This window comes from Colletes gigas, unplaced genomic scaffold (genome assembly GCF_013123115.1).
Source record: "Colletes gigas isolate AHSC1104 unplaced genomic scaffold, ASM1312311v1 Colletes_gigas_Sc00003, whole genome shotgun sequence".
Taxonomy (NCBI): Eukaryota; Metazoa; Arthropoda; class Insecta; order Hymenoptera; family Colletidae; genus Colletes; species Colletes gigas.
This window is the reverse complement of record NW_025106632.1, coordinates 7,963,445-7,990,744: the sequence shown is the minus strand read 5'-3', so window position 1 is coordinate 7,990,744 and position 27,300 is coordinate 7,963,445. Positions and strand designations below refer to the sequence as shown.

General features: G+C 43.3%; 1 protein-coding gene across 10 annotated transcripts in view; it reads right to left on the bottom strand.

Moving 5' to 3' along the window:
- Positions 1-27,300, bottom strand: part of LOC122404609 (tensin-3) — a 215,286-nt gene that overhangs the window by 29,117 nt on the left and 158,869 nt on the right. For 9 of the 10 annotated variants that reach the window (XM_043408719.1, XM_043408721.1, XM_043408720.1 and 6 more), the window contains 5 exons: positions 22,806-23,027; positions 22,054-22,217; positions 20,102-20,251; positions 15,851-16,148; positions 15,167-15,404 (listed from right to left, as the gene is read on the bottom strand). In XM_043408719.1, the coding sequence (XP_043264654.1) occupies positions 15,167-15,404; positions 15,851-16,148; positions 20,102-20,251; positions 22,054-22,217; positions 22,806-23,027 (1,072 nt within the window). Of the gene's footprint in view, positions 1-15,166; positions 15,405-15,850; positions 16,149-20,101; positions 20,252-22,053; positions 22,218-22,805; positions 23,028-23,740; positions 23,904-27,300 lie in introns of those variants that run through there. The other variant, XM_043408727.1, reaches the window with a different exon arrangement.

The window sequence follows — 27,300 nt, the reverse complement described above, 5'->3', positions numbered from 1 at the left end:
ATTTCCCCAAATAACCATCAAATAAGATACGATAACTTCACCTTGGACGTGAAAACTCGCAACCAGCGTCCGAGGAACACGAATCTCCGGATCACCGTGGTGGAGAAGCACCGGGTACCGCGGGGAAAGGGGTCTCCTCAGGCAACGTAGAGAGAACAAACTCGCGTTCCGTTCACCGGGAGCACAGAAACGGCACTGTACGTTGCAAATGCTGCACGATGCTGATCACCACCACTACCACCGCCGTCATCGCGATCAGCATCAACCACCACCACCCGACCGCGTCACACCATCGCCATCGTTCACGAGCACCGGCGACCGGGATATCGTCATCGTCATTGGAGGCAGGCCTCGATTCTTCCTACGCGAGAAACCGCCGTCGAGCACGGCCAAGTTTCGGCCCGTCTTCGGGATAAACACGCGTGCAAACCGGCGCATACAACGATCCACGGAAGCGTGTTGCAGTTTCGTGCGTCGCGAGTCCCTCGATCGCGGAACAACCGCGTGCACCCGTAGCTTCCGTGTGCGTGCTCGTCTCTCCCGGGATGCAATTACCAGCGGAATAGACACGCGACTGTGCACGTTTCACCGTGTAGGTTTGTGTGCGTTTGACGCGGTTATTGTTAGCGCGGACGGTGTTGCTGGCGCGCGGATTTTAATGAGTCCTCTTCGGCGTCGCTTGGCCCCCCGTTGGCAACTATCGAAACGGTCCGATTATTTTTTATTTATCTAGTCACTTATTGGACGTTGTTCGAACACGTAAATCTTGATTTTAAAAAATTATCAAAATAAGTTTAACGCATTCACTGTCCGGCCTCCTAGTGGCGTATCCAAAAGCGTGGGGCTATGACCCGTATACGTGTTATGGACAGTGAACCTGTTAATATCAGCAAAATATTCTCCAAACCTTATTAAACTTTTTCATACACACTGAACGTAAGAAAAGTCTTTCACGCTGAGCCACCGAAGTCTCGAAAACTAAAAACAGTAAGTTTCGTCTGAGAACGATGGAAGATAGTTTCTGTCAAAATTTTAAAATGTTTGCCCGTCTGGTCGAGTTCTCGAAGCGTAACTTCAGCGCGTCTGCGACCCTGGTTGTTCGTGTGGTTCGTAGTTCCTGACCTACGTATGATCGTGTGCGAGAGAGTCGCGTGTACTTTCGAAGCGTGCGGGTATTGCGTGTCCGCGTTGGCCCCTCTACTCATTCGACTGGCCTCCAGTCGCCAGTCCTTCTACGGCAACACTCGGCTCCGCACAACCGGGCTTCGTCCGTTGTCCTCGTCGTGGTCGATCGTTTGAGTCGATATTTCGTGCGTGCACGCGCGAACCGCGTCGTGTGGACTGAGCCTGATGGAGAGGAACGGTACTCTGGACGTGCTCGCACCGCTGAATTCGGCGCTTCGTTTAACGCGTCGCGCGATCGCAGAATACGCTGGCAGACCGTTCTCGTATCGACAATTATCGTAACACGTGAACAGTCACGGACACGATACTAATAAAAATAGATATAAAAGATACAACGTCTTTGTTTTTTATATGTACATTTTAGCGGTACTCGTGCAACGTGCAGTTCAATTTTTAGGAAAACCATAAATACAACATTGACCCCTTGACGTACGATTTAATTTCAAATAATTTGTCAAACCTGTACTGTTTAATTTTGTTTACATTTGTTTGTATAATGGCCACGAAAAATAAGTGATTGTGAAACTTGACGTCGAGAACTTGCAACGAGTCAGACTCGAAAAGTAAGGGGTTAATATCTCGTTAGAATTTCAGAAACTTTGGCAAGCTGGATATCATATTGGGAAATATTGCAACGTTTCAGAAATATATATGTATCTATGTATGACGTGCATGAATATAAATTGCACAATATAAAATTACTGATTGGAAAATATCATATTTAAGAACGAATCGAAAGTAAGGAATGAAATTTGTCCCATTTGAGACTTCGTTTTCAAAGAATATGACTCTGAGTTTAGCATAAGTGGAAACAGTGGGCAGTGGACAGACATACTGCTTTCACTGGTCGAACCGAACTGCAACCACTATTCACTGTTAATATCGTTCTTTCAACAGACCCACTACGAGTGATTTTAATCGACTGTTCAAAGATAACGTTTAATATCCTATGCACTGCTTCGCAGACCCTTGTAAATCAACTCAAGTTGGTACACAGGTGCAAAGTAATCATTCGGAGAGAATATTTCAGGCAACGCAGAAACTACTCTAACTGTGGAAACTGGGTCAAGTGGGACATCTATTTATACGAAATGTTTTTATTATTTTTTGTACGCTTCAAGTCTAGCTCTAAAACAGTAGTTGGTGGGTTATGTGTTCTGCATACGAAAGCGGCGAGTATTTTAACGTTCATGGCCACTAGAAACCTCGTATCCAACGTTTACTTTCCTACAAACTCCATGTTCCGAGAAATAAACATTACGAAACTCTCCACTTATAGTATCATTGATAATATCTATCGATAAAATCAGCCAAGAATATTCTACTTGCACTTAAGTCAAAAACAAACTTTTTCGAAACAGATTTAGACGTCAAAGAGACAAGCAACTTGTTTCTATTTTTTCTTTTATGTCGTCTAATATATTTATAGTGGTCTCACAGAAAATATTGAATGGAACAATTGAAAATGCACTCGTGCCTAGAATTTTCCTGTGTATCGAAACTTGATATGCTTTCCTTTCTGCTTTGTAACTTCAAAAATCCAAGGAGAACGCAATCATGCTTCCACGATATTCACCCAAGCTGCCCTTATAACGTGTATAGAGACAAAGTGGCTTTCATATTTCCTTTCACCGTTATAAATTTCTCCAGAAAGCTGTCTCCCTATATTGACAATGGTATTAGGGTATCTCGTAAGATCGTTCCGTTCATTCTTGTTAGACTGTCAAGGAAACAATTAGTAATTTTGGAGAAGAAAAACGAAATCTATTCAATTTGAAATATTCAACGACCGAAGGTGAGAAATAGATTTCATACAACAACCCTCGAAGAAAATTACGTTGAAGAGACTAGCTATAACAATGTCCTACCCCACATTTGTCATTTTCATACATTTTTTGTTTTTTTAATAAGCGATAAAACTGTCAATTTTAAAAACTATCGAGATCAACAGGTAGTGAGAAGATAAATCAAAATGATACGAGTGAGATTGAATAGAAAAATTGACGGGTTCCGTAAATCGGGTGTTGAACGTTGTTGAGATCCAGAACTTGTGATAGACGCTTTTCAGGGTCGAGTTGTTGCACCGGGGAATAAAACGGAGATTAATCGAACACCATCGGCCAATTATCGTCAACGTTCAACGCACGTAAAACACAATCGTGTTTCTTTCGTTGCGTGACGTGTAGTTGCATATCGCGTTACGGTGAGCGGCGTTTTAATCGAGATCCGTGCGAATCGCCGCGTAGACCGGTAGCACCTCGGTGCAAATGAATGGCCGGCAATTAATAATTCATCATCCGCCGATGCGATTGCGCGCGCTGAAAGGCCACGCACACGCGTACAGGTAAGAACGAGTATTCCACCGGCCACTATGCGATCACGTTCGCAAAGGACACGTGCCATAACGCGTAATACGCATCTATGAGGGACCGTTCCGGCGACAGAATGCGTGCTCGATCGTAACGCGCGATGACTGCTAATTTTCAGGACCAGTCCGTCACAATATACTTCGCGCTTGTTAATTACTCGCCAATCACGATTACATTTTCTTTGCTAATCGCTTTACAACACCTCTAATCGTCGAAATTGGTCGTCTTCTTTGGTAGATCGCTTTCGAAATTTATCGCGACACTCGTCAAGATTTATTTCTTTTTTATTGAATACTCAAACATAATTTTGTTAATTTCTATTTTTAATTTACCTCGTTAGATACTGGCATATTAAATATCTAAACGATGCAAACATGGCCACATCGTAATAAGTTTGATGGTTGCTATGAGTTAATATCAGCGTTAGGTTTCGTTTATCTCGTAAAAAGTGATTCGTCTTTCGAGAGATTCATGACTTTATTACATCATGGAATTTACATTCTAACAATTTTATCTTCGTAATCTCCGTAACTGCTCGTACAATTAAGGCATAGAATAAAATACAAGGTTTTGGAAACATCGTGTACAAATAATAAAATATAAGCATCAGCTATATACGTCACGACGAGAATGCGACATTTACGAAACCGCTGTTTCGTGATTTAATTATAAATTGCATATGCAGATATCAATGTCGAGCAGCTTTGGTTATTCATTAGAAATTCAACCTTACCTAAAGGTGAAACAAGGTTTAGCGATCGTATAAAAAATCACGATTTCTACCGTAATAAACTTCAATATTGTATGCAATTTCCAGAAAATAACCAATTATATTAAAGATTTTCGCGCTTCGATAATTAAATTTTTCCGCTTAATCAAGGAGACGAAGGGAAGACCAACAACGTAATTAAGCATGCGAGTGCTGGGTGCCTTTCATTCGTAATCTATCATCATCCTTGATTCGCCAAGAGTATCGCGTAATTCGATCGTTCGTCGCGAACGCGGCAATAAAAGACGCGTGCCGCAACCTACAAACAGCGCGTGTTGGTATCAAGTATGCCAATGTACATACTCGAGAATCATACGTGACTTTCGTAACGATTACTAATCACGTTCACCGTCCCCCTCTAAGGATACACGCGTACCCCATTGGCCGCTGGACAGATCCGCGTTAAATAAGTATAGGACGAGCTGAATCTACGGTAGCCTAATAATAGCCCACTTGATGCTGAGGTCAGGCCGCATAATGGGCTCATATGTCACGCGAAATTTACATAAATGCACCGCAAGAGGTAACTAGATCGCAGATGAGCGCCGTCATCACGTGTTGCATGCAGAATTCCGTGGTTGCGCGATCGTCTATGTTTTTAAACGACACCAATCATTCCTGATGTCCTCTCATCGACTAAACTATTGCCTTCGTTCAATTCTAGCCATATTCTATGTGCAATTCTAGCGTCAGTTTTCCAAATACTCGAAACTTTGGCACGGTTGGTTCCACTGAATCCTGAATTCTGAATTCGAGAGCACTTGGCGCTCGATTCATGAATTCGAGGGGTTCGTTGATGCCTCTAGAACCAACGAGGCACATTCTATAATTCGTGAGTTTAGTTGAATCTTCGAGTCTCACTTGACTCTGAATCCACGAGTTCAGTTTTATTTCTAGAGTTCGGGGTGCCTACTGAATTACGAATTCATGGATTCGTGTAACTCTAAATTCAGGAGCGTCGTTGAATTCCATATTCGAGAGTTCGAGACGCTCCCTCGATCCTTAATTCATGATTTCGAGAGATTTATCGATGCGTCTAGAGTCAAGTAGTAAGGCTCATCGAATCTACGATTCGTGGGCTCGTCTGTTTCTTAATTCCAGAGATTTGGAGGATCGTTGAATCTTCAATTCAAGAGTTTAAGAGGTTCTGGATACCCACTAAATTTTATCGCGATTGTACGTTACCTTTTAAGGTCAAAGAAAACTACCTACTAATACTATAGATCTGTGAATCAAAGTTCTTTGACTCTAGGCAGACCAAAGTTCTCTAGACTCTAACTCTCCAAGTGTTCCTAAAGTTTTTAAGTTCACGCCGTTAAACTTTAGTTTCTCTAATTCAGAGGAATTGCTTCTGATTCTTGAAGGAACGTACCGAGAAAAAATTTGTCACGTATGTCTATTGATCATCGAAGGACACCGTAAAAGTTGTAGTTTCGATAGTATGTTTTGATAAAGAATAAAGATAGGGAATAACGCTCCCAATTAATTTCAAAAACTGACCGACCAAGCCTCCCAGCGTTCGATCTGCGAAACAACACCTGCGCTATAAATCCATTTCGTGTATCGCGTTCCCTGCCAATCCTCTTATCACGTCCATCGACACAAAGGTCAACGATTATTCCGAACACCGAATTCCGAGGTGTATTGCAAATTCGATAACGCGGGTAACATTTTCGCAGCCACCTGTGCTCGAGATTAGCGCGGTGAAATATCCCGATCCGGTTATCGAAAATCGTGGCCGGCCGCGTGTATGATTCATCACCGGTAAATCCAGATCGCCGTTGTTGTTTCACTACCACCAGTTCCCGCTCGTCCGAGCGTATCGTGGCTATTTCTACTGTCGGCCAGTGACGAGGACAGAACGAAAAGTTGGTCAGCTACCGTTGGCAAGTGGTAGTGGTATTCCTAGGTAGCCAATCTGGGACAAGGACGCGTGCACGGTTCGTGCGTAAGGTGAGGCGGCGACGCGATCCCGCGATCTGGATCCACCAGAAACGCCAAACTGTACGAGCCAAATCTCGATCGTTCGTTGCCAGGAAATTCATTTTCCTCTCTTTTCAACCCTTTGTACTCGAAGATTCATCCCTGATCATCTATCAACTTTTACAGGAAACAGTAGAAAATTATTTCAAATTAACCGATCAGTTGTGGCGACCTCTTTTCAAAGCTCGCGTTTGTTTTATTTCGTTTTGAAATATACGAATATATTTTAGTTCCCGATAAAATTACAATTTAAACAGCGAATGGTAATTAATTTTACGCACGACGAATATGGTCGCCAAACACGGCTAATTAGTTAAACCGGGCAGCGTTGGGAGCAATTATTTCATACGATTTATATCAGTCTCATTGAAACATTTGACAACAAAACACTGTTTACGTATAATGATGCCAGTGTTATGTACTGCACCGTATTTAGTTAATGTTACTCTTCCATTTTAGAGAAACTACCCCTTATATTACAGCCACCCGATTTATTTATGGCCGCGTAACTCATTGTCACAGGTCGTGCGACCTATTGTTACGTGAGACGTCGCACATGGAGGCTTACACCGGGTTTCAATTTGAGTAATAATGCATAACATGAATACAAATTTGAAGCGTAAAATGTCATAATCACAGTTCTAGAAATTGAGGTCTTACAGTTTCTGAGAACTATAAATAGATTGATAAGTTAAAAATAGGTGTTATACATATCATAAAATGACAAGTCAGAGATCAGTTTAATAGAAAAACCAGCACTAGTAATAACAATGAAATAGTAGCTTCGAAAAGAAAATTTTGTATAAAATCGATAGGAAGAAGATGTCGAAAAAAAATTAAGTCTGTTACATTCACATTAAAAATGCAAAATTGCAAAAATTGCAAAATTCTCAACCATGCAAAACATCTGATACTTTTAAAATACCAATATCAACAATTACAGAGATTTGACAGCATGCACACATTTTTGGTTCTACGTAATAAAAAAATGATGGATGAGAAATGGATTTTGCATGACAATCGTCAGCAAACACATTGCCGGACCGTAAAATAAAAACCACCAGAACGATATCTCGAATTAGATTTACGTCCCCGTAAAATCTTTATAGGCCATTTTTACGCGCGAGAAGCTTTGTTTCCGTCTTGTTTATTTTTTTTTTCAGAAATTTATATCGCGACCTTTATATCCTCCTTTCGTTTATCCCCGTGAAAAATATTTGGATCTCGCAACCGATGAAGAAATCGATTCCTCTCGATTTAACCGGCACCGCAAACAAACTTACGAGCGGGATTCCTCGGTCGGAGAAAAAAGACTAGCTCCTCCCTTCGTTTCACCCCGACGTATCGATTTCGAGCAAACGTCTTCAGTCCAACGCCGAAGGGAATTATTTTTATCCCGACCTGGTGAAACAAAGAGCGCAAGCACCGGCACGCTGACTCTCAAAAATCGTTTCAACGGCTCGATCCCGGCCTTTTGTTCGCTCGCTGTCGAAGAAATTGCGCGGCAGAACGAGAAGAGAAAACGCTCGTCGTCCATGCTCCGTAAAGAGTGGGGACCCGGAGGGAAAGAGACAGCAAAGGGGATGAAGACGGAGAAAAGAAAGACAACAGCCCATTGTCTTGTCGCTCGGTCGTACGTCTTCCTGCTGTTACGTCACCATTGTTTACTCCAACCCCGAGCGCTCGCTCTGTACTTTTTATTTCATCACTTCGATACCCATTGTGCAACCGTTTTCGCTCTTTTATGGCGGACTCGAACCGGGTCCCGGGAATGGCGTGACTTCGTTACGGACGTCGATCTTACTCGACGCCGAGTAATTAGCAAAAGGATCGCGGAAATGGCCGCTCGTCCCGCCGAGGCTCGCGTTTCACGCCTTTCCTTCAAATCACCCGCATAAACAACGATTATTTTTACTCGGATAAAACTGGAACGAGTTTGATTCGTGGTCTAATTTTCAACCAGCACGTTTAATCAAATTAAAAGGAAATACATTAGCCAATATACAAATCAATTCTTACACGTGGAAATGTTATATACGGTTATGTTATAAGTCAGTAGTTATTTACTAGTTTCTATTTCGTATCTAAAACCACTAAATTTGTTGCCCAACAATTACACGCGGAACTTATGAAAATTGGAACATTATGTATAATTTGAGGGATCCAAATTATTACAGATCGTCGAATTCATCGCGATGTTACGTGCAACACGCTTTACAGACTGTAGATGCATGCTTATCTATTCGCTTATACGTCAAATGCATGGAGGCTGACGGCAACTATTGTTGTTATTAAAATAATTTTCTGGTCGAGTAATGTTAGGACGGAATCACGATTTTCCCAGCTAGCTGTTGGAGGCGTTCGGGAAACAAGCTTTTCAATTACGTTCGCCAATATGTCTCGGTTTCGAGCGAGTCGTGATGTTCGCGATATGCCAGCGGTCCCAGCGCGAGCCAAAGGTCGGGACTGCAACGTTCAGCAACAAATTGAAAGCGGCGAGCGGCGAACAAGCCAACAACCCGGAGAGATCGCGTTGTCTCCCCGAAGAAATATTGCCCGCTGGTGAACGGCGCAAATAGTCCAACGACAGCGGACTAGAAATCGTCGAAGAAAGCGGCGTAATTATGACATTCTACTTGACAATATCGACGTACGACGTTCGCGTCCTTTACGAGCGCGTCCACGCGGTGAAATCTTTCGCGCGGCGAACGGAAGCTGCGCGTATCCGTGACAGGTTCCATATACGGGCCGTTTTTCCAAAGATTATGGCCGGCCTACACTTTCCAGGAACGTACTTTCCTGCGCTGAATGTTGTTTCACGGAGGGAGAGCAGCGACAGGAGTTTGCCGATTTCGGAAGCCTGTTTATTCTTCGCGACGTTTCCCCCCTTCGACAAACCCGATCCTTCCATATGGCTACATGCTTAAGATTATTACATTATTACTAACGTATAGATCCTTGATTCTTTGACTTAATGTTCTGTTTAGTTTTGTGTAAACGGTGGTAGCCTATGTTTCGAAATATATCGAATTAAATATTACTGATGTACTTCACGATGAAGTACAATGTATTGCATCAATCAGATGGACCAAAATCAAGGAAAAATTGGCAAAAAAGTAGAACACTCGTGTACGATAAAAATTCAAATAAAAGTTAAAAGAAGACTGAAACAACTTTCTTACTTCTTAAAGTCACGTTTTAAAATCAGTGTCTGACAGTTCGTAATGTAATGAAATAAATAGAAAAGAATACATAGTCTCTTAATTTGATATAAAACGTCTAAATTCCCAAGGAAACGAGAAAATAATATTTCACTCACCAAAGCTAATGTTTTCGAAATTTCTCGAAACCCGGGGGCCGTCCGTCTCGTGTTTGACACTTCCTAATCAGTTTTCGGTGGAAACTGCGATCGAATTGCATAAGCGAGCTTGATATATAGCCACAACACGCCAGGCGCCGGGGGTTTGCGTACATGTAAACAAAATCTCGCGCACAATTGGCCGTTCGAAAATCAGAGGTTGCTCTCCGAGACGTGAACGGCGTAGAATCGCGCGAAAACTATTAGGCTCCGTCCCGTCCCGACGCCAAGAATAAACCGACGTTCTCCCCACCAACGGGACTACCTTCTATAGGTTTTCGTCCCTCTTCGCGAACCAGCTTTCGGAACGCTCATTAACTCTTTAACGAGATTTCCAAAATCGAGAACAAACAGATACGATTCTCATCTGGATAATAATTTCAAATATCGAACGAAAGACAACTACGTTCTCAATTGTTGGACGATGACCTGTAAATAGGTTATATATTTGACTAAGAAATAAAAACTCGACTGGACGACTTCGAAAAACAGAGCAGCAATAAGCGTCGCGTTTCGTTAAGATAAAAACGCTCCCCGTAAAACTGTTCGCGACACAAAGTGGCTACTGGCAATTAAAGTCTCCCCGGCCGTGACTTTTATCGCCCCGTTTTCTTGATATTCATCGGAGGACTCGCTTTCAGCGCGAAAGTTTCATCGTCGGAACAAAGTTGCTGAAAGAGAACGTTTTCTATAAATTTGTGAGCGAACCCGGGCGGAAGACGATCACTTTAACGATCTTCCTCTCTCGTATATATCGCCAAGAACGATACTTCGATCGACGCTTCTCTTTAAAAGCGGACGAGCACGCTCCGTCGGCTGTAACGAAAGAAAAGCCAAAGGCGGAGAAAAATCCAGCAAAAAGCGGAAGATAAAAATCTTCGGCAAAATAATGAACGAGTTCGATACCACGCTGGAACGATTATTTATTCGACCACGTGATCGAATCACGCGAAGGTTCACCGACCCTTTTCACCGTTATCGAGCACTCGACTTATCTTTCCTGTTTCCAAGAATTAATAATTTCAATATAAATGTAGTAAAAACTACGTAGAAAACGTAGAGCAAAAGTCTTCAATCGCAATGAGCGCGACTTAACCAACGCGTCTGTCCATCGCTCGCTGTTTCTACTTGCGTCGGTGCTTGTCAGCATTGTGGATGGTTTTATATTATAGATGTATTTTAACTGGTTCCAACTAGTTGAAAGATAGTAACATCAGCAGTAAACGAGTGACAGTGTATCAACATTGATGATTACAAACACTAATGCAAGTGGAAATAACGAATAATAGACGGACGCGTTAGACGAATTTTTTTGTAGGAGTCCAGGAAAAATTGAATTATTGTGTGACGAAAACATTTTAGGTAGATGGAATCTTCTTTCTTTCTAGTGTTAATAATTCTAATTGTCCCATGGAAAATGGACGCGAAGAAACAACGAGTAGAAGATTGCTCAAAGATGGGGAAACGCTAACGAATAAAGAGAAATTTAAAGGGAACAAGCGTGATAATCGGCCGCGGTGCGAAAAACGCTCTTCCAAAGAGCACACGCCGCGCCATTTTCTACCCGAGCTCCTTGATTCAAGGGGCGTGCTCTTAATTTTAGATTTCCACGTTGCCATACGATTCCACTACGCTCCCCGTTCATCCGTCGCGAAACGGAGTACGAGAAATTGATAGGGCGGATACGATAAAAGTTTGCCAAGTGGAAAAACGGTAGAACAAATCTCTGAGCGCGCTCAGCACCTGGCCATTCGAAGAAATGGAGCGTCCATGAATTTCCGGACGCCGTCGTCGAATCGAAAATGGAAAACTATTGTAACGCGTCCATTCGAACGGTCCGATATGCCCCGGTGTAAATATTATTTGCTTTTAAAATACAAACGATTTCGATTTAAAAACCTAGTTCAATTTCTATTTTTTCTTTTCGAAGTATACTGTGTTTAATTTTTAATCAGTTTGATATTTTCGACAGTGATCGTCCCATTTTTATTTAATTCGTAACACTAATTGTTGCATGTTATTTTAAGTGACTGTAACCAGAGCCTTTAGATCGTCGATGGTTGACGAAGTTATCGTGGTCGAAGGCATTTGTTTGGAGGGAAAGATATGTTGCAACGTAACACGTTTGGAAATTGCGAAAAACGTCGTCGACTAGCAACGATCCGTAAAACGATCAGGAAACAACGAGGATTCATTATACGCTCGACCTTTTTCTCTCGACACCGAGGCCTGAAAAGTTTTCGCGTCGGTTCGTAGATCACGTAGCTCATCGAGTCGTTAAAGTCGATCGTTCGTAAAGCGGTAACGGCGCTCTTGGAATCTTATTTTCTATCGCGTGGGTGAACCGTGTGGGTTCGCATAGCGTACAACATTTTACTCCTTAAGATTCGACTTAGTCGAGTTCGTTACTCTTCCCGTTAAATACTATGGCGAAAAACATCAGGATATTACGTTCTAATAACAGCTCTTATATACTTTCTATTCGCTTTATGTTTTTGTAAATTGTGTTTATACAGACTTTTCGATCTTTATTTTAGGTTGGATTTGGATTTGTCAAAATTGAATCACGCGCTCTTAATCCTTTGATTACTGAAATCGCCAATATGAGCATTCAACGTGTGTGTTGCACAAGGCGTGAAAAAGTTTTTTGCACACAACTTGAGCTTGGCCATGTGCATTTTGTAGAGTCGATAATGCAAATAGTGTCAAATACTGTAGCTATCGTTTCAATATACCAACTATCCCTCGAGTTTCAAGGGATGCAAACATCGTAGGTATGATATCCACGCAAAGCAAGGCTAGAACCCCTAACAAAATGCAACCACGAACACCAGAAAGATATAATTATTCGAAAAGCTTCGCGAACGAGATAGTATTGAGCTTGCGACATTAATCGTAACACGATCGCGTCCTTGGTCGTGCCTAGATATTCTCCAGCCCGAATTCCGACCTACGCTAAACGAAACGAACAGGTCGCCCACGCTGAACCTCCACCTCCACGCCGGTTCATCGAACCGTTTCGGATATTCAGAAACGATTACGTCACCGCGACGCATTCGTCAAAAGCGTAGGGGAAAGAAACGGGACGAGATGGAACGGGTAGCCGACTCCGATTCAATTCGTTCCGTTAACGATCGGCCCATGCTTCCAATAAAGCTGTGACCCAAATTGCCGTCGATGGTTACACCGGCCTGGCTCGTTTACGAGACTGAAAGTGACGGGAGAGCGACGAAATATGTAGAGGAGGCACGTGTGTACCAGCGACGCGGATAAAACACCATCGAGGCAGATAAATAAAAGGACCGATGGGTTGGGCCGATTGCAGAACGAGCGGATTGACCGCAACTGCTGCGATGACCCTTTCGAACGAATCGTGGGTGTGACCGAGTCGAAATCAATCCCGAATCTACAGATAACCCTCTGGGCTTTTGCGAGAAGGGGAGGGGAGGAAAAAAAAAGAAAGACGCCCGGAAACAGTCATTGTCCTGGCGGGGATCCCTCGGTTCTATCGACTGCCTTTTCTGCTCGCACCGTGACACGAATTTCCTTTCTGCTATCGACAAGTCGCGTCAAACCGTGTCGACGACAGTTTTTCATTTCTGGATCTCGACTGCGACGGAACGTATCGAAATGGCGGACGGATTGGTAGCGACTGGGGTCGTACGGCATCTGTAACGCGTTTGAATTGTCAGGTTGATACATATTCTCACAATCGTTTATAAAACAAACGAAACTGTTTAGAAACGATCCAAGTGCAGAATTTTTGTTTCGTACGCGTATACGAGGGTATCATTTTTCTCCATATCGCGAGGGAATATATGCCGAAACTTAATGGCTGAGAAAATCGAACGCGGAGAAGCTTCTTGCAACTTGGACCTTGCCCACCCCATTGGCTCGACCTTTGATCTATTTCCGGACGATGGTGTGTCGTCACGATGAAAAGCCGTTTCACCTCCGCTTGGCAGGACGTATTTCCGGCGGCGTTAGTCAGCCGGGTTTAAATACATCGCATTAACTACTAGGTTTTCGTCTCTGTCCCGTTCCCTCCCTACCTGAACCCCCTCGACGACCTCTCTTTCCCTCCGGGCGTAGCCAAGTTGTATTTCTGACTGGTTCTCACCGACAGATCGAGGTTAATTGGCTACCATTAGGACGAAAATTAGCGCGAATTAGTCCCCGGACGATGAGTTCCGTCACTTGAGTTACTGTTCGCCGGTTTCGGGCTATCAGTTAATTAATCGTTCGACGCGGCGTACCGTTACCTCGAAAACTTCCGAGGGTTCGCGAAAAAAAAAACATTTGCAAAAAGCTCCGTGGACACGATGGACCGTCGTTCCTTGAACACTTTCATTAATCTTCGCGATACGTCGTTTCCCGGCTGGATTTCGAGGTCCGCTATCATCGTCGGACGCGAAACAGCGTGGAAATCGGGCGTATAATCGTTTTTTTCTAATTCATCATTGTCAGTGACTCTACGAGCCTCGCCACTGACCTCCAAGTAACCCGATCTAATGCAGCATTGTAGCAATTGCACCAAATTGGACGGTCGCGTTGTAATCTACTCTAATCTAACTTAATCAAGAGCCTTGTTCCATGCGGTGTCCCAGAAGCGATTATTAAGAGAGGGGGCTCCTTGAAATTCTTCTAACGCTAGGAAGATGCTGTGAATGAACTTCTCCGGAGCGTTAGGTGCAAATGTCTAGGTACAGAAGCGAGATACGCCGGCTGTTTGTTGTAATCAGAGCGAATTATAAGAACGAAGAGGTTTGTGCTGAACGAGACACGTGTCACAAGTACGTGATTCTTAAAATGAACATTGCTTCGGGGATTGGCATGTTCATTTCACGTACAACGAAAGGGAAATTCGACACTGCCCCGTTGGGAGGGACAGAAATGTTCAATTTACGAATCACGTTCATTTTAAGAATCATTACTGTACTTGGTACGCTGGACCGTGTTATTAATTTTATCTGGACCTTTGAACGAATCTGCTATGAAAGACAGAGTAGAAAGTAAAGTGTACATGAAAGAGTCAGTAGAGTAGAGATTAATGATCAGACAGTGGAGGCTATAACAAGTAGAGATTAGTAAATAGAGAGCAAGCATAAATTTCGATTCTATTTATTATGGAGACTAAGAAGAAGACAGAAGCGACTAGAGTATAGGGAGTATAGTATAAGCACTAAAGGGTAGAGGGTGACATGACAATAGAGGCAATATAGTAAGTATAATATAGTAATGCCAACATAGTAAGTACAGATTAGTAAAAGAGAGAACAGTAAGTATAAATTTCGATTCTATTTATTAAAGAGACTAAGAAAAAGACAGAAGTAACTAGAGTATAGTATAAGCAATAGAGAGGATAGAGAGTAACATGACAATAGAGGCTGTGATAAGTAGAGATAAGTAAATAAGGAGCAGTAAGCATAAATGTTCAATAATAGAGAGTAGGAGAAAGAGAGAAGTGATCGTAATAGAGAGTAAGATGATCTGATCGCTCACCGTCATCGCTGATTTCGAGATTCGTGTAGCTGTCCCAGTGCAGTATGGGGTCGTGGTGGGCCGATGCGTGGGGCACGGCGGGCGTCGGTGCCGGCACCGGGCCGTCCTGACGCTTGGCGTCGGTGGCGAAGTAGAGAGTCACCACGCTGTCGGGCGGGCATCGGGGATCGTCGCAAGCAACGTCCAGCTCCGAACGCGGGAAGGACACCACGTTCTCCGTAATTACGCAGGTGTGGAACTGCAGGAACAACGAGTGCTGATCTATCGAGATATGCCGTCTAACGATCTTGTTTTACGTAATCGCGATGCCCCCTCTAGCGATATTCTTGATTTCTCGTGTAACGAGACTAGGAAAACCGATAGCATCTCGGTAATTACATGCTTCTTGAATTCCAGGGCAACCGATCTCTGAGCGGTTTCAAATCGACCAACGAGGCTGGTAACGTACGTGAACGAGCAACGGTTGTTATTAGATTTGAAACATAGTCACGGTACAGTTAGTGGCTAGAAAGTCGTGGGGCCCAGTATTCTTTGCAAATCGAGATATTTAGATCGTCGACGGATTCCAGCTTCTTAAGGTTGATGCTCGACGAACAGCTACCGCCCACGTTACGTTGCGTTTAACCGAAGATCAAGCAGCGCAGGGTTCGGTTTAATTGCTAAAGGGATTCGTCTTGGTCTTACCTGAAGGGAGAACATCACTTCCCGGCTCTGCTTCGAGTACACCCTGTGGTAACATTTCACCAGTATGTCCCCCCTCAGACGAAGACCGCCGAGATTAACCGTGAATTCTCGAGCATTCGTCACGGAGTAAAGGTCTGAAGTGTAGACGGGTGTTAGCCCTTCGTAGACTTTGAGGAACGCTCGACAACCCGTGGGCTCGAAGAGCGGAACACCGAGGACCGTCAGGTGCGTTAAATAGAGGGGCGACTGGCTTATTCTCAAACAGGCCGAGAGCAGTCCGCTGAAATACTTGATGTACCTGTGGGATAAAAGAATATCGTTATAGAAGTAATATAATCTCTATATTAACGGTCGCGAGGGAGAAGAATTTCACCAAAAAATTCTATGAAATTTGAAATTTCGCGACGATGGCACGCAACGAAACACAGCTATTATCGCTGAAACAATAGTTCGCAGGAAACGCGTTATTTACATTGGTCGAGTCAAGGTGAGGCGAGTTATTTTTTGCACCAGCATCGACTTTCATCGGCAATGCGTTCGTCATTGCGCTTACATCACGCAATTTATACCCCGGGGTACAAAAAGCGCGAGTCAGGCCGTGACGTTCCAAGCGTTAATTCGTGTCTGGTCACGAACGGCCTTTTCTACTTCTCACGCGCCCGGCCTTATTCGGCGCTGCGCTCGCGGCGTGTGAAAATATTAGAAAATCGCTGCGAAACGTTTAACGAACATCTCGAACGGCAACCTTTCGGGATTAATTCGTGCCCGAGCACGAATGGAATTCACTGCTTCTCACGCACCAAAGTGCTTGAAATTCCGCCGCGATTCAAGAGAATGTTGGCAGGCGCATCGATTTCAGCGAATAAGGAAGCAAAATCTAGGAAAGAAAGAGAAACTCATTCTTCTTTTATCGGGACGGATTTGTTGGGCTCTTACGAACACATTTAACTCTAACGTTGAGACCACCTACGGCCATAATTTATGCTTATAGAGAGTTAAGAAGATAATTCTAGATAACAAAATTCATGTTTATATTGTTTAAATTTATTCTATGTTGGAATGCATGTTAAGTATGCCAGTCAATATCTTGACGCCTAGTTTTAAGTGTCCCGTTTAGGTTAGCACTAGAGGGGTGTCACACAGTTGCCTCAAAAATGCGGTAATATCATTTTGGCCTCTCGAATCTATCATTAAAATTGTTCCCAGAGGTGATCGAACACCCTGTATACGTTTCTCCGAGGTAAGACCTGCTAGGAAGCCTGACGAGTTCTCTGCCAAGCCACAGTTTCAATAAAAGAAAAAACTGTCGTATGCCGTTAAAGCGCTCATTCACACCAGAATTCTGTTACAAATGTAGCATGTTCGTGTGCTAAATAATCGTCGCGATGTCGTCTGGCTGTAGAGAATCCGCTCGGACGGGATCGTCGCGAGGAACGGTCGATAAACACCGTCCAAGTAGATTCTTCCGTCATATGTCAGACGAAAACTCGTCCTGTACGTTCGCGAGCGATGTTCCCCGCGGCGTCGATTAATTCCGAGCTTGTAATACACACGGCAAACACGGAAGAGTTGGACAGCGACGGCCGAGTTGCCGAAGTACCTGCCGATTATGCAGCGTCGTGAGCGTTCACGGCCGTAATTTCGCGGGCTCCCTCACGAATCCTCGCGTGTCGCTCGTAACGAAGTACGATACGATCGCCGGCGTAGCCCGATCCCGCCTAATGAAAAAACCTGTTCCCGATGGCACCTAAAGTGTGCGCACGTTATGCGCGCGGCGTTTCGACGCGGCTGCCCCGTGCTTCGACCGATAATGGATTCATACGTTCGCGGGACCGAAGCCACGCTAACGACATGCTAATGTCAGTTGCTCGTGGAATTAATGGGGAAACTCGATCGGTTCGGATGCAACCGGCCGGGACGAGGAAGACGGGAGAGCCATTGGGAGGAACGACGATGCCCGGGAGAGGAATCCTCCGCGTGTAAGGACGTCGCTCGATGGTGGATCGTTACGATCTCCGATGGGCGCGTCAAACGACGAAAACTTAAGCATGAACGAGGCTACGGATCGACAGCCATGTAACGCGTACCACGCGATCGCCTGGAATGGATAGCCAAGGTTGACGAGTCTGCCTACGGGGGATTATGTTTATGGGACTATTTCCACGCGATTTTTAGGCGGTCTAGTTCGCTACGCTGCGGCTCGTCGCATCAAACATTTTATCGACCTTCTTTTTACCATTTTTGTTGCGCGCAAAGGCGCTGAAAACTACCGCGTGTCCGTGAAAACGTTGACTAGACTTCTCGCTAATATGCTACATGGTGTTCCTGGATTAAACGAGCAAACTTAAAATATGAACAAAGATTTTCAGTTACTTTTACAGTTACAGAGACTATAGGAACGAATGACATCGAAATATACTTTGTTTCGAAAACCAAACGGTACCGACACGTTTCAATTTGTCACATATTGGATTTAATACCTTTGAATTTTGTTGTATGCCCCGAATAAATAATTTTAATCAATAAAATGGAAAATAGTGCACACGTCTGAGCGCCATTATTTTCTATAAACGCGTGCGTTGTAATTGGTGCGAGTTCGTTTGTAATCATCGTTAATCGTGTGAGCATGTTTGATAGGTATGATATCCCCGTCGATAATTAATATTATTATAACCTGTTACCAATTAGAATACAATAAAGACATACGAAGGAAGTCGCTCCTTTTTATTTTTCAATAGTATATTTGAAATTACTAAAACATAACATGCAATTTACGGTTTTGCGGATACACGATGTCAGTCAAGGGTTGATATCTAATTTCGATTCTGGTCGATCGCAAAAGTTGCATTACTTTATCGAAAGCCAAAGGTGGAATGGTAGAAATTTTATTTTCGATTTATTCGTAAACGTAACAGCGTATCTTTCACGGTTGCATTGCCTATTACGGGACCACTGTTTATTCAGGAAGGCAATGCGTAAAGGAAGACGAGGTTGTCGCATTGAACACGCAACCGAGTTGGTGGCCAAGTATGCGTGCTCAAGGACGCGTAATACCCTTGGAATGGACGTCTATCATGGGATTTACGAGACTGTTACATGACCGCTTTATTTACGGTACGATACTGAAAGTTCTTGGCTCCCGTTTTGTCGACCACATCGGGTGAACGCTGGAAACGAACTCGACTGTATCAGGGGATCCTTCGATCCCCTTTACTGCAAGCTCGGGGAATAAATATTGAGCACTGAATATCAGGAATCCGAAGACCATAAAAAATACTGCTTGGAGTTCTTGACAATTATTAGCAGTAAATATGAATAACAACGCTGATTCCCTCAATCCTGTCAAAGGATGAGAATAAATTAGAAGAAAGGTAACAGTTATTCGTGTCTCTATATCAGAGTTTCTTGGTTATAATTAATTCTTCGGCTAAACGATACGTGGTTGAGCTTGCAGAACTATTAGCTATCCCTATAAGAAGGTTTTCGTTAGGTTCCTGATCAAATATGTTGTGCACCAAAGAGTTATTCAGTAATGATTCTTAAAATGAACCTCATACGTGATTCGTAAGTTGAACGTTTCTATCCCTTCCAACTGGGGGGATCTTCTTTGGAACCAGTGTCGAATTTCGCCACCGAGCGATGTTCATTTTACGAATCATTACAGTAACGCAGTCCTTGCATGATCCTGGTAACGAGCACAATGGTAATACGTGGCTATAAATTTAACGCTCGGAGCGAAGAATGGTCAAGGTTGAAATTGCACTAACTGCCTCGTTGGTGCGAACCATTCTGTTCGTGAGAATCATTATGCAATCTCAAGATCGAAGTCTGTAGATCGCACGCAATTTCCGTCATACGAAAATCCTTCGTTTTCGAACAATTTGGCCAACCGATGAAACGTTCAAGAAAGATGCGTTTAACCAGAAACAACGTTTCTAATAATAAATAACACCTTCTGTCTTTTGCATTCTTCGACGTGCGTGTTAATTATGACATAACGATTTACGTAACGCGGAAAGGAGAGAATGTTCATCGACGCGTGACGATTTGCTGGCGAACTAACGATGACGGGATCCGTAGCTTTGAAATAAAAGCTAGGAAATGACGTTATTAACTATTGCTCCTCTCGACAGAGCCACGCCTATGGATAACCTCGCGGTGTTATCTGTGTAACTCGTGGCCGATCGGCGATAAAGTGAATTTTATCGTCGAACGTTAACAGCTAGTAACGTCATGCTCGAAAGTCATTACCTTCGATGTGACGGAACCTGCAGAGATCCAATTTTGTCATCGAGGAATCTCCTCATCGCAAACCTGTCCAGCGCCTGATCGCGTCCACCACAGATGCTGCTGTAGTTCATGTACGCGGAAACTGCCACACCCAATCGTTGCTTGTTTCCCCTAAGGAGAGACGTAAATCCTCTTAAACCATTTCCGGGCTAACATGAAAAACACCGTACGCAACTCTCATCTTTTCAACCAACTTCGAGATAATGCTTGAAACACCGAAGCCAACGATATATTTGGGGGCTAATAGTTCACGAAATATTGAAAATTAAAAGCACATTGTTGAGAATTTTAAACACTCATAAAAAAAAAGAATTTTGGCATGCGTCTGTACATTCTGAGAATTCAGAAAAAAATTCTTATTTGATCAAATATTTTTGTAACTTTGTTGCTCTCTCGAGTATCGTTGATAAATTGTTACGGAATATAAAATTGCTAGTTAAACCTTCCGTCAAATTCTTGGGAGGAAAGTTACGCAGACGTTGAATTAAAGAATTTTAGAAACATTTTAGTCGAGGAAAGAATCATGATCCTAAAGCTTCTCGTTAGTTTGGTTATAACAATTAAGGCCCCTGACTGTGCAAAGACGACAAGTTGGCTGGTAGAATTGATTTGTTATAGCATAATCTCTTCTCTATAGACCCAGGGAGATGGGTCTCTATAAGGAGATTATACTATAACCAATCAGACCCGCTAGTCAATTTATCATCTCTGCACACTGGCTAAGGTCGGTAAACGGGTTTGCAGCTGTTACTTTCGTGTAGCTGCAATTTTATGCTTTTCTGGTTTTGCTCGTCCCCCACGTTTTGCAGATTTACCTGCAGTATTCTCGAAAGATTACCTAGCAAACTAATCGTCGTCCGAGAAAGATGCAAATAAAACACATTTATTAGGTGAATTGCGTTCGTTACGAAACTCTAATGATTCATGCGTGTTTATTACAATTTTTCCAATAGCACATGACTCGAACGACAATTATTTCTTAGGTACTTAGAATGTACAGATGCATGCTACGCAGGAACTTTTCGTTTCAGACAAATGTCAGGTTTTTTAGACGCGCAATTATCTTTCGAAGTACAAAAACTGAAGTAAATTTATTAGCTGGTAACAGCGCAGATATTGTAAACACTACTATAGTATTGCATAGTTTTCTTCGTTACAGTGGTTTTATGTTATTATTATAGTTCAATGCAATGACTATTATTAAGTTTTTATAGTTCCTATTACGCTTAAGTATACACAAGTTCCTCTAGCGAGACTGTTGGGTAACGCAGATACCTAATTATTCAACTAGATTCAAATTAAGATATAAACCCTGACGATCATAAAGATGCAATCGAAATATAATTGCAGCATGAAGAACCCAATTTTCAGACCATTAAGTGTAATATCCAATTCTCGAATTTACGATCTTCTATAGCTCTACAGTGAGTAATTTAAAAGAGAAAGGGCTATTTTCCAGATATAATCTTCTTTCGTTTCTTACGATTTAATTATTATAATATAAATATTTATACAGTTTAATTAATATGGTTCAATCACTACGTAAATATAGAAAATATAAGTTATAATATTAAGTATGAATTAAAATACATCCTTTATTTTGCAATATACGAAAGGAGTTTACCGTGTGGAAATTTAATAGGAAAATTCATTTCGTAATCTGAATGAAGGTGATTAATATACAACAAACAAAATTATATCTCGAGGTCGAACAATTCCTCAATCATACTATACTCTCAGCTGTTTGTTACAGTTGTACTTCTGAAGATATAGGCGTGTCTAAATGTAACCTTCAATATATTGAAAAGTATCCTTTTATAAAAAAACAATATACCATTGGCTATCGATATGCAAAAGTTGATTGAAACATGAGACGTACTCGTTGTTCTCGTAAGTTGGGAAAAGAGACTGACCTGGCATGAAGAACGACCACGCGATTTGGAGCACCGTTCAGCCAGGAGTCCAGCTCCTTGCATAGGGCGCAGAGTCTCTCCAAACTGGGCGCCAATCCCTGGGGCCAGCCTGCTTCTCTGGTATTTGGCTCTCCTGGGCGACCGGGTGACGACAGATTGAAAATCTGCAAGCCAAATGCACGAACGCTATGATTAATTTAGCCCCTCTCGATTACACAAACACTATTCTACGAGATCCTATCGATTTTCTTGGAATTTTGTCGAACGATTATTCCATCAAACCACAACGAAATTCACAAAATACTCAATGATCCAAATCGGGACACCGATGGTCCAAATTAAGCAATCTGTCCCTCAATTTGAATAGAACGAAATAGATTGACGTTACAATTTAATCTGTTTATTAAATTAAAGAAACTCTAACGAGTAGCTGTGCCTTTTAAACTTCGGTTAACGTCGCTAAAAGGTACACGCGCTCTTTATTTTTAGTCATTACGAAGTTTCATAAAAGTCGGTAGTACAATGCGGAAATTCTTCGTAAGAATCACCTTACAAAGTGATTCTCGGGCCAAATATAGAATATCAAGCGATTCGAATGCAAACGTGGTGTATTACGCTAATCAAGTTACATAAAGGTTAACTCGGTACCGATTACCGTACACCGTCGTCTTGCTCGGTGGCGATAGTTATTTAATAAAAACGTTACGCAAAGTAAGCGACCAATAATTCATCGGCGTTCTCTCGATGCTCACCATATAATTATCCGCGTGCTTCCCTCGCAGGAGCGTAGTGGCGTGTTCAAGGACTCCCTGGGCATCCTCTCTGTACCAAAGAGCAATGATCCTTTCGGTGACGTAACAAAACTCCATTACTTCCGTGACTCGACCTCCGCCCTTTCCCGATCCTGTCGTCGTCGCGTCCGCGCCGACGCCCGGCGTCCTCGCGGGTGTCGTCGCCGACGAGGACGTCTGCATCTGCAACAACAATATCCATGATTAATGCAACCAACATTCCCAACAGAGATTCGACTCTTATCTTAAGCTGCCCCTCCGATCTCGAAACGATTGTCCAAACATCCATACGATTCTTGAAATTTTTATTAACTATTTTAGGTCGACTACACTACGGAGAACCTCTCCCTCTCGTGAGACTTGCTTCAGACGTTCTACAATATTTATGTACGAATACAAATACAAAGTCGTTTCCTCGTTGCATAGAATTTTAAAACACTTGCACTCAAACAGCACCAAACTTAATCTACGTAGGAAGGAACGTCGTCAAACATCCTGAAACTTATCCAAACCCAGCGCCGTAGTTCCGTACTCTGCAAACTTTCCTATCCTCGCTTCCACGTTTGAACTTATTTATAACAACTTTTGGTCAACTTCTAAGCCACAAAGGCTGCGTCGAGTATAATAATTCCTCGATTCTCCTGCTCGTACAGAAGAATTAAAAAATACTTGCACTCAGCGCCAAACTTAATCTACGTAGGAAGGAACGTCGTCACACATCCTCAAACTTATCCAAACTCAACGCCAGTTCCGTGCACCGCAAACTTTCCTATCTCCGCTCATCTCTACCGAGGAAAGAGCTTCTCCGTTTGAACTTGTTTGCAACAACTTTTGGTCAACTCCGAGGACGCGGAGGTCAAGTTAAGGATAACCACGCGTCTCGGTGGAGAATAAACCTTGGAGAACTTGGGTGCGTAGACGATCCTGACAACGAGAGTGTCCGGCATGTCGGTGCCCTTGTGGGAGCCGCGGTATCAGCACGAGTCGTCATGAAATCCTGGCGGTTTAACGCGAACGCCGCGTTTATCCTGGCAGAGAAGTCGGCGAGGTATAAACGCGAGGAGTACTCGCCACGACGGAATGACAGACTGCCGGGTATTGTGTTTCGCTTGGTTCTACGAGACTCGCTGGTGAATATCCAGTGGTCGCCAGTCTTGTACGACGGTTGTACCGCGTTCCTTCTTTGTACACCTGACGTGCACGTCCCCCATCCCCCCCTCCTCCTCACCCTAACGCTCCGCGTCGACGCGTGTATGCACGATTTCTGCATCAGAGTGTGATGTAACGAATTCGTCCAGGTAGCGTGACTTCGACCGGAGTCACGCTCGTCATTAGACGCGAGACGCATTAACGCGCGGACGTCGCGAGTTATTCGCGGCGTTATTCGCTATGGAGAACGCGATAAGCAGCGTGCGTGAGTAATTCGACATCAAGGGCGACGCGTAAAAGTCCGCGACGACCAAGAAATATGAATAAGTTCCCCCCTGTCGGTAAATTGCGCCGCATCTTCCTGTTGGGATCGGTCAGTGTCGGACGGAATTTCTGTCCGGTTAACGAGTAACGAACGGGAATGACGAACAACTTTCAGATCTTAACGACCGTTGTATCGAATTCTTCCGCATTCCTTGTTAGACAGTGACTCTCAAAATTGGCACTGTTGCCAATGTTAATCAAAATATTGTTGTGGAAGGCCAACTTTATTGAAAACGAACGTCTATTTCTGATGCGATCTCGTTCATGTGATACTGCCACCGTCATACCTCGCGGTTTGGAGAAGTTTGTTATTTTTCAGTAAACTGTAATCTCAGCTTTCATTTTAGGAACAGTACGAACCTCTACATACGCTTCAAAATTTCTTCGAGGGGGATCATTCGATAATTTAGTACAGCAACAAATTAATACGTTTCCTTGATGAAAATACATTTATTCTGTTACAATCAATTTCCAATTTGAAATTAACTGTATATGATATGTAAAATTATATAGCTCTATTGTCTCAGCTAAAAAGTACTCTACGTTCTTAATAATTTGAATGAAAACGGATATATACACCTGTACCTACTTACTGGCACTTCCAGGTGAACGCCAACTACGTAAATATACGTAGTTAGCAGGGAACGTGTTAACAATCGCGATAACGTGATTAACAATCTATAAGTCTCTAATCTAATTTATGGGAACTATATCAGTGCGTCATCGAACGATCGGTGAAATATACACAGACGCGGTTATTAATTAAAATCAACACGGAGGAACGTTCGTTTACGGCAAGTGCAAGAGTATACGGCGCATTTCGGATTACAGAAGCATTTCTGCCGCGAGTTACGAAGACTAGGAATTTCCCTCGAACTATTTCTCGTAGACCAAAGACACTTTTCAACGACCTAGTATTCTCCGGGACCTCGTGTTCCGTAGCCTCCATTACCATTTCTCCGCGCCAAGTAGTAATTTAACAGAACGAGATCACGATTACGCGATCCCGCAACGCCATCAGAGGCCCCAGCTGCACACCGCGGGCGACGTTCATCCCCCGCGAAAAATCTCGGCTCGTCAGACGATATTACGACTTATTCGCGCGTGACGGCTAACAAATCACCGCGAATATCTCCGGCGCCCGGTGAATTCCTATTACCGAAGAAAGTCGCGGTGCTACGCGACGGGGGGAACAAACCCCCCCCCCGGTCGTTCTTCAGATATATCCTAAGCAAGCGTGAGAAATACGAAGACTACAGATGGAACAGCGCGCGCTGGACAGCTGCGGTAGGACCACGGGAACGTAATAGCAATTTCACACGTGAGACTAACCGGTGGGAGGGGGATTTATGGCCGTAGCAGACCGCGACGTATGAGCGAGCGAGGACTGGCTGCAGCCGCGAGAAGCGCAAGCCGCGTTATGATCCCATAAACGTATTTTTAGAGAGCGTTAGCCTCTTCCTAGCGTCAGTCTGTCTCTGTCGCGGCCGTTCGAGATCTTTTTTGCCGCCACTACCGACCGCGGAATCGTTAAATTTTCAATTTGCACCGGCGACACGACCGCGTGGGTGGAAATCGTTTCAAGATTCATGAGGGGTGAACGAATATCGCGTCGAGAGGGAGGGGGTGGGACCGCCGTTCACGGGGAATTGGATCACTGTTGCACTCGCGAAACTGAAACTTCGAATGATTAATGGGTGGCACGAAGCCTGCCAAGGTAACTTCTTGCTGCTGTAGAAAGAGACGAGATAATGGGAGGAGGGAAGAGCGTTTCGTTCTGAATACTTGTGGGAAAGAGTGGTCGAGCGTAGCCCTCTGCTGATGAGCGCGGGAACTGTCAAAGTTCGAAATAGCCGGTCGTCGCGCGGTAGGTAAATCGCGTGGCAAACGCGGGAGAAGAGTAATTTTAAAAAGGTATCTCGTATTACAATTAATTTTGTTCGTCAACGTCGAATTCAATGATGCAAGATGAAATTAGGAATGTTAGGTGCGTAACTGTAGCATTGCTTGAATTTTTTAACGTATCAGACTATCGAGTATGGACGCAAAAAAAGGTAGTCACGCGGTTATTTTCGTATTTATATTATTATTTTCCTTTAACACGGCACTTTGAGGGTCGCGCATAATCCACAAACGATATCTACTGGCTACACCATTAACAGGACGCAATTAATCGAGGGGCGCCGGGAACGTCGCGCTGGTAATGTCAATTATCGTTAATCCGCGTAATTGCCGCCGGCTAATTTCTAATTGGAAGTATAGAGCCGGGCGAGAGTGGGTTTTATCGTTATCGACTTCTTTCCGCTCGACGTACGCTCCGAATGCCAGCATATGGCTAGGGTCCAATCGATAGCGGGACATTTTCGATACGGAGGATCCTTAAATAAGCACTTTTCCCGCCCTTCCGGTTCCTAAATCACTTCGTTACGATGGCGTACGATTTTTACAAAATTTAACGATAACGATTAAAATAGTCTGGCAAAGGAATAGGAGCTTCAAACGGTTAATCTAATTTCGCGTACTAAAAATTATTATACGTGTATAAGTATATAGTCTTCGAGCTTTCAAAAACTGTGAAGCGTCGAATTACTGGAAATTTATGTAAGAATCTATGCATTTGTATTGTAGAACGAATCGTGAAATCGTTATAAACAAAAGTATTATTTTCAACAAATTTATGAAACTTGACTTTTATAGAGCATAAAGAAAAGGTCAAGAGTCTTCTAAACAAAATTTGTGTGTTTCTCGTGGTCCATAAATTATTTATCACCGGTGGTAAAAATTTCATAGTTTATTGCTTGTAAATACACGCACTTCGCGGAGATGGGAAAGTTGAGTGCCGCGTCTGATTATCTATGGTATAATCTCGTTCGCGTAGACTCGCCTTCTTGGCTTTGTACGAAGGAGATTGTACTATGAGCAATCAGACGCGATATCCAATTTCTCGTATTTGCGCAATACATGCTAGTTTACACAAACATCG